At 36.4% G+C, this 8,914-nt stretch overlaps 1 protein-coding gene across 1 annotated transcript; it reads right to left on the reverse strand.

The window, feature by feature from the left end:
- Positions 1-1,043: 1,043 nt before the first annotated feature.
- s1pr3a (sphingosine-1-phosphate receptor 3a) lies at positions 1,044-3,618 on the reverse strand. The gene is made up of 2 exons (XM_056447787.1): positions 3,238-3,618; positions 1,044-2,446 (listed from the first exon to the last, which is right to left on the reverse strand). The coding sequence occupies exon 2, from the start codon at positions 2,341-2,343 to the stop codon at positions 1,156-1,158; it is 1,188 nt and encodes a 395-aa protein (XP_056303762.1). The 5' UTR covers positions 2,344-2,446; positions 3,238-3,618; the 3' UTR covers positions 1,044-1,155.
- Positions 3,619-8,914: the final 5,296 nt, after the last annotated feature.

An 8,914-nucleotide genomic window follows, 5' to 3' on the forward strand; every position in this document is an offset into this window, starting at 1 on the left:
TGCAGTATCCCTTTAAGAGAGCGGTCCATAATATCCCAAACTAGCACAATTATGCACAGCTGTGGTATTTACTGCTGTAGAGCTCAAAGATTGGGGCCATTTATCATGATTTTTCACAAGCAAACCCATTTATTATGCTACCATGATGCATCTACCAAGCGACTGTAAATTATAGTGCTCAGACTACATTTGTGCATTCCCCTCACATTCGCAGTCTGTTTCAACATGATACTACAGCTCCCTCTAGTGGTTCAATCCAAATAAGTGTAACACAAACGAGGCAGTCTCAACACAAGGTGCCTGTTTTTCTTCACACTGACATACTAAACCCACACTTTAAATCATATGACAGTATAATGCAAGTTACAAGAGCAAAATTTCAACACATTCCCAACAAAACCACCACGTTTTACATTCTGGCTTGTAAACTGATCCACAGAATATTATCCAAAAACATCCACAGCAGGGGTGGCAAAGCTTGGTCCTGGAGGGCCGGTGTCTGGCAAAGTTTAGCTCCAACCTCAATCAGACACACCTGAGTTAGCTAATCAAGCTCTTTTCAGGCTTTCTAGAAACATCCTTGCAGATGTGCTGAGGCAAGTTGGAGCTAAAATCTGCAGGACACCGGCCTTCCAGGACCGAGTTTGAACACCCCTGATCCACAGTCTTAAAAACACTGTTATGTGAAAGGAGTATTGCAGCTAGCTTGTGTAACAGCAAACTATTCAAAATGTTTTTGTCTAGTGAGAATATGTTAAAGGTCAGTCGTACACACAAAGTACTAAAATAATGCAGATAATACTGTTAAGGCATTTTCCTTCATGAAAAGCTAATATACCGTTTTGCAAATTGGTTTACTTTAATACCAAAAAGATTGCACACCTAAGCTTTTCGAGTGATTACATTCTGTAGTGGCTCTGTTACGTGCTCATTGCACATGTTCATAAATATTAATACACGTAGACGTTAATTCAGTTTGTATATCCTTTGGTCAGCATTTGTTCAGTCAAGTCTGTTGTCCTTTTAAAACCTCATTTGTTTTGTAATCCTGAAGGAACTGTAGACTAGTACACGATTACACAGGAGCCATCGCCAAACGTCTTGGGAAATAACTAAATCCCTGCTCTTTTGTGCTGATTCCTGTAGTGTCGTAGTTCAGAACTTCCCCAAAGCGGGAAGAGCCCCAGCTTTAACCAGCACCGCAGACAGCAGGTTACCTGGGCCTGAGGGGTGTGGGACAGCTGTTTGTGAAGGATCCTGATGGTGGGAGTTTGACGGAGTGGGAACTTTACTTTGCATTAATGATGACTTGGCCGCACCACTACCTGCTCCAGCCATGCTAGCTTTGCTGTTCTCTGCGGTATGTATAACTATTCCCGGAAGTGCCGTCCCTGCCACTGTGGGCATAGAGTCCAGTGAGGTTTGACAACAGCACAGCACACGGAGGAAAGCAGTTCGCATTTCTCTGCTGGAAAACGTGTAGATCAGTGGGTTGAGAGCAGAGTTGAGCACAGCCAGAGCGATGAACCAGTCCACCTTGTAGAGAATCGGGCACTGCTCTGGACTGCATCCCACATCAAGCAGCAGTAGGGAAAAAAGCGGAGCCCAACATGCCACAAAAACCCCTAGTACTATCACTACTGTGCGCAGAAGAGCGAGCGACCGATCTGATGGACGAGAACTTACTCTTCGCCCACTAGATGTCACAAGTTGGTAGATGCGCACGTAGAGGACCACAATTGCTGCTAGGAGGGCTGTGAAGACACTGATGCAGAAGGCTATGTAGCTTTTATCATACAGTGGTAGGACAGTGGAGCAGGTGTGGACTCGGTCCAAACAGTTCCAACCGAGGCTTGGCAAGGCACTCAAAAGAACTGAAACTGCCCAGCAGGCTCCCAGGAGAGCTAGTAACCTTCCCCTTCCTGCGCTCTCACAGGGCCGCAAACGAACCATCGTCATGTGGCGCTCAATCCCAATAGCGAGCAAGCTAAAAGTCGAAGCGCTAAGTGCTACAAACATGCTTCCCTCTCGAAGCAGCCACTGGCCAGGGCTGAGGAAAAAAGTATTACGTCCGGAAGTGAAGATGTTGACCACATATGCCACTCCAGCTAACAAGTCAGAAAGTGCCAGATTGCCAATGAGAAAGTACATGCGGCTGTGGAAGCGCTTGTTGCGCCATAGTGCCAGAAGGACAGTAATGTTCTCAATCACGATCAGAGCACAGATGCACATCAGGAAGGCCGTCTTACACATACCAGTGCTTTTTGGTCTTCCCCACTTGCCTGAGTGGTTGTAGTGGCTAACTATAACATCATTCATTCCAGGTTCAAGCTCGTCATCCATTTTCCACACACTCTCCAAGACCGCTTTTGAACAGCAGATGGCGTCGATTAGCAGCTTCCAGTGAAGTTGGACAAGGCTTCACACATTATGACTCATGGAGGACCTAATAACAACAAGAAGGACAAATAAAATGTCATATTCTAACTGGAAATTTTGACCTGAAGAAAACATTTGAACCTCTTTAGGTTTGCTAGTTTTAGCTTAGTCAAAAGTCAGTTTATTTAAAGATTATCTAAGCAGAATGAAACATGATGAAAACCTAAACAAATTATCTCAAGCCAAAAAAAACAGAGTCTGGAGACTGGCTAGCAGTTTTATGTTTCTGAATCTGAAGTAAAACATTATCCAGTTTTATTTTGAGGTGGTATAATAAAGTTCACAATCAGATAACCTAAATGTCAGTACTGTATAATAGCCTACATATATCTATCTTAGATTATTAGTGACTACGATACTTATTTAAACTTCATCTCAAGTGAACGTCTAGCATGAAGACAACAAAAAGTAAATTCACCACCCATCCAGCAGCACTCTGAACTATTATAACTTCCACTTAAATTATAAATGACTACTAGACTATTTGTATAAACGTGTTCGTTGTTGTTGTTGTTGTTGTTGTTAACATATAGGCTGATCATATAAAACTGCGACTAACCTATTAAATTGTAACAAAAATAACCGATATGCCATAGTTTATTACTATCTTTATAACTTTACGGTTCCTACCATGAATGTAAACAAAACTATGACTCAAATCAATGCCAAATTATTACCAATGTTTTATCACGGCTAAATACATTTTTATTTGTCTTCAGCTTATAAACGCGTAGTATGCCCACAGGCTTTCTTTATAACACATTAACTAGTCTATATGAGGCGATAAAACAGGCTTACCGATTATTTGTCCTGCGGGATGCACATCTTGGGTTACTACATAATAATTCCAAACAACTTTAAACCCTTTAAACTTTAGTAGAGGCAAAACTTCCAACATGTAGTACGACCAGGCTTGTGAAATGATTTATCCTTGACGTTTCTCCACCTTTTCCCAAATCGAAGCCCTTTACATTCCCTTTTAAACTATATCCAAGTTTTTGAACTTAAAACGAAGTGCTGTCAGGTTGTTTTTGAAAACATTTCACCTGCGTGTTAGTGATCCTAAACTCTGAATGCGCCTTTCCTTAACATTCCCTCACACTCTGGGCGGGAACTCAACATCATTTCTGTTTTTTCCAGGCTGCGAATGAACGTCCCGTCGTCTGTGTTTGGATAGTTCTGAATTTGTGTTTGTTTGGAAAGTGTGCGCGCGCGCTAATATTTCAGACGGCGATGATGAAGCGCGCACGTGCGCGAGCATCCTCTGATGTTTGTGTTTTCATTTCCACGCATGTCATTACACAGGCATCCGCAGTGAGGGAAATTACTGGGTTAAGTCACGCAGAATGACCTAATCCCGTACCAGTCTTCATAATAATGACATTTGGCACCTGACTTCAGTAGGAATGACTGTTTTACACGACATTGATGCGTGAGAGAGTGAAAGACCGCGAAAATGTTGTTAAACTACTGGTCAGGAGACTATTTTCAATATTTATTCATTGAAATTACGTCGAAATATGCTAAATCAATATGAACAAAACTGTTCTGTTTAAAGATATGGCATAATTGCATTATATTGCTTGTCACTACTCAATTTGTTAGAGAACAACTTTGATGACAGATTTTGGTTTTAGTTAGCAAATACAAACTGGAACTGAGTTTTTCATTAATAAAACAAAATTGTACATTTTTTAATAATACTTTCTTTTCTGAAAACTAACTGCTTAAAAAAAGACAAACTATATTGTGTAGAAATTCACTTTGTGTTTCACACCCAGTAGAAAAAGTCAGATGAGTTCAGAACAAGGGTGAATGATGACAGAATTTTCATTTCTGGGTGAACTATTCCTTTAATAGGGCATCCAAAATAACCTAAAGTACGTGACGTATTGTTTTTCTTGGTCTGAACACTGCTCTGACCCGACTCATTTGCTATTTTTCCTGATGACTAGCCAAGGCCCACAACATTTCCACTTACAACATCCCATATCCATTCTTTGATCAAACATTGTTTTTTTCATGGTAAAATTTGAAATGCCATGTTTTTTCCCCTCCTCTTTGGGTTGACAGGTCATCACTCTCCCAGAGCCTCGACCCACTCAAGACGCACATTCAAAACAAAAAAAAAAAGTTCTGTCTGGTTTCATATGTGACACAGTTGGCCTAAAATTAGACTTGGGCTCTAAATAACTATACATCACCCATGATGATTATTAAATATAAAAACATCAAAGCTTCTTCTACAGCTTTTCTTGCACACCCCAAAGCTCTTCTCCCTTGCTGTGCACAAACCAGACTTCTCATTCTCACAGTATTCCCAGAGGACAGTGTGGGGTGAGGGGGTAACATGGACTGCATTTGCGTTCTTCAGTTTTAAATCCAAAAGTGTACAGTGCGATTAAATTTATTCTCTCTCAAAAAAAAGATTCATCTCATTCATTTAAACAAGTCGTTTTCAAAATGGGTCCAAAAATGTTTCATGTTGATGACGTTTGCTGTTTGTTTAAACTACTTAATTTAAATGAGCTGAAACAACACAATTCTTGAAATTTTGGGGGGACAGCTTAATTGTTTTATGTCCAATTCACTTACATTTGTAAACAAGTTAACAGAAATCTTTATATTGCCTCAACACATCCGTTTTGTCAAACCCAGCCTTTTTTACAGCGTAGAGGCATAACAAAAAAGAGTTATATGACCTTGCATGTATGTTAACTTGTTTTTGGGGAGTCCCAAACCCAAAAGATAATTCATAACATTCTTATAACCCATAATAGGGGCGTTTTAAAAATGTGTATTGCCATAGAGTAATTGTGATTGTAAATGAACAAAACTTGCAAAGATGATGGGTTTTGTATACGCAACATTTTTTTGAGAATTGTGCATATGGACGTTTCAACGAGTAAATTACAATTTAGCAAAAACATTTGTACGTAAATGTATTGGAAATACAGGAAACTTCAAAAACAACATATGTAATAATCATGTATGCTCGAAGCCTTATAAGTCCATTTGTATGGTCGATTTTTAAAGGATGTAAACAAAAACAATGGTCCCAACATATTTCCTGTTTGACATTTTGAATTTCTATCACTTTCAGAGAATCGAAAAACAGTCAGGCATTGATAAATAATGTTATGGCAGCTGTTTTAACATTAAGTTATGATTGAATTGCCTCTTGTTACACACTCTCAGAAAAAAAGGTACACGGTGGTACAAATAATGCTCCTTAAGCAACAGTTTTGTACCTTTGTAAAGATTGTACCTCATATGGTAGAGAAAAGACCTGTTATAGGACCTCTAATAGAATATTTTCCATATCAAAACATGAATCATCATTTAAAAGCATGTTTAAAGAAACTCATGAACATTAGTTATTAAGTTCTATAATACAAACAACTGGTAAAACTAAATTATTAATGTTGTAAACTAAACATTTAAGGCATTTTAATAAACATTTGGTAAGCATTTTTTGATCAATAGCAGTTCCATTGTTGATGCTGTATCTGCCCCTTTTGGTATTTGCTTTCCACTATACGCACATGAGCTGGCAAAAATCCTGCAAATGCAGTGTTCATGCAGACATTTTAGTGTTGTAAAACTAATCAAACATTGTGCATACCTCGTTGAAATACTTTTGCATAATTCTAGTTCTGTTTTAAAATTAATTCAATTAAATCAACTTTTAGATGATAACAAAGGTATTGTGTGAAAATTGGAGAATTTTTTTTTATATTGTACATGGGAGAATGTGTGTCTGTATCATTTTTGAGAAGTGTTGTGAAATGTTTAGCAAAAAAAAATTGATCTCGATTTATGTTAAAGTATTTTTTTATTCTCATGGAAAATGTGAGAAAATTACACAAAAAGAAACTTTGTGTTTCAACAAAAAAAAAACATTGTTAAATAAATGTATTTGATGTTTTATGTTTACTAATAATACATTGATGCATTTTGGATATAACAAATGCCTTTTAATAGTTCTTGAAGGAACACATTTGACACAGTTGAGGTACAGTGTCTTGTCACTGTAGTGGTACCTTCATGGATCAGATTTGTACCTTTGTACAATATTGTATCTGCAGGTTTTAAAAACCAAAGGTACATTTTGGTTTCCCATGGTACAAATCAGGTCCTTAAAGGTACAAACTGCAATGGTACAAATTTGTTTCTTTGTCTTAAGGTACAATTCTGTCCAATAAAAAAGTACTTTTTTTGTACTTAAGTGTTTGTACCTTCTTTGGTACAACATTGTACCATTTTTTTCTGAGAGTGCAGTTATGAACTAGTTTGATAACAATCAGGAAATATTCATGGGCCAATGACATGACCACATTGAAATGGTCTATAAAGAACCCTACATATAATTAGATATTAAATAAGATTAGAAACAATATTAAAAAATGATAATCAAAGGTCAAATATATATATATATATATATATATATATATATATATATATATATATATATATATATATATATATATATATATATATATATATATATATATATATATATATATATATATATATATATATATATATACATATATATAAATAATGAAATGTCCAAACAACAATTACATGATCTATTCTTATATAAACGTATCTGATTATTATTTTTTATTATTATTTGGAGGCATGGTACACGTGGTACTGCTTGAAGACATGTTTGCTGATATTGACCAATGGCTTTTCAGTCGATTTACGCTGCCCAGAGAAGATCTTATTGATTTATCCAACTTTTTTAAATTGGCAATTCTTTTCTAGATTCCACCTCTGACGGCAAAACTTCACATTCATTATCTTTAGTTAGTTTTTTTTTTGTATTTTGTTTCAGTGGCATAATTGTCTTTCTCTGAACCTGTGCCGCTTTATATAGACTCACCTCACTGTGAAAGAGCTCTTTTTAAAAAGGGAACCAAAATTCTTCTTCTATAGCAGAGGTGTCTAATTTAGTTCATGCAGGGCAACAGCCCTACACAGTTTAGTTCCAGCGCTGCTCCAACACACTTATGCCACGGTCACACTAGAGTTTGAGCATGCAAAATTCTGTTGTACGGTGTGCTGAAAAACCTAATCCCCATGGAATTGAGGCCACTTAGGACTACAAGGGATCTAATCAAAAGCTATTATTGTTGTACCTTGTTGTGTGGCTAATCAGAGCTGTGTTAGCTTGTTGTAGCTAGGAGTCTAATGTTACAGTAGATGCTAGCACATAGGCTAACCAGGCTAACTAAACAGTATGAAATATAAATGCTCAATTTCATAAGCCATGACTTTATACATCAGTATATGAAAGGGTCTATGTAATGCTTTTAAATGACTTTATAACGGTGAAATGAATATATGAATTATAACATGATTTTACAGAATTAATTGTTGTAATACTGGACTTTATAATCAGGTGGTACAGACTATTACTATTACAAATATTTACTTATTACTATTACTAACTACTTACTTACAACCTATTACTTCCTATTACAAACAATAGGATCAATCAGGGTCCGATACACAAAAAAATTATTTGTTAGTTTGACTTAAAGTAAGTTACCTGGTTGCCCTAAAACTTTGAGTTTATTGTAATTATAAATGGGACGTCTAATAACTTGAGTGATTTTGTTGTTTTAACTAAATGTTCTATTATTTTGTATTTATCAACTTCTTCAAGCAGTTTAAGTTGACTTAAAAATTTAAGTACACTCAACTAAATAGTGTAAAATTGTTGAGTGAACTAATTTTCTTAAGTCAACTCAATCCATTTGATTGCTTGAAGAAGTTGATACAATATAATTCGCAGTTATATGAACAAAAGATTTGTCAACTAAACTACAAATAGTTTGTTGTGACAAAAAACTGAAAAAGTTACCTGGTTGCCTTAAAATTATGAGTTAAATTAACTAAATATAGCTTGTTGTAACAATTAACATGGTTAAATTAAGAGTTAAATGAATTGAACACAAGTTAACATGACACAAAGATGTAGGATTTTATAAGGACTTAACATAAAACTTGCTCGTCTTTGCTCGCCTCTGAAGGGGAGAAAATGGCGCCTTCTTGTTTAAATGCCTTCTGTGTTTTTGACTCCGGAGCATCGGGTGCATGTGCAGGATCTAAACGAAGACTTGGAAGTCTAGTGAACTATCTATTAGTTGAATCAACTAAATTTTTTATGTTAAATCAGTGCGTTACCACCATGCTATTATTTTAATCAACATAATCTAAAACTCTTTTGTTATCCCAACGACATTAGTGAATCTAAGTTGACTTGACAAAAAAAAATATGTTGTGATAACAAATCATGGAAATATTTTTTGCACAGTGGTAGGCGCACCCAATTCTCATTGATTAGACAATAAAAAAAAAGTGAACGATGGGTCCATATTATACATTTCTGTCCAGAGAGGTCACGTTTTGGTCTTCGATTGGTCCCACGCAGCAACATGATGCGATTTCGCAGGTCAGAATT

The sequence above is a fragment of the Danio aesculapii genome, chromosome 22, assembly GCF_903798145.1.
Source record: "Danio aesculapii chromosome 22, fDanAes4.1, whole genome shotgun sequence".
NCBI lineage: Eukaryota > Metazoa > Chordata > Actinopteri > Cypriniformes > Danionidae > Danio > Danio aesculapii.

What these genes read in the sequence shown, in the direction of transcription:
- s1pr3a (XM_056447787.1), bottom strand. Translation starts at nt 2,343, where the DNA reads ATGGATGACGAGCTTGAACCTGGAATGAATGATGTTATAGTTAGCCAC.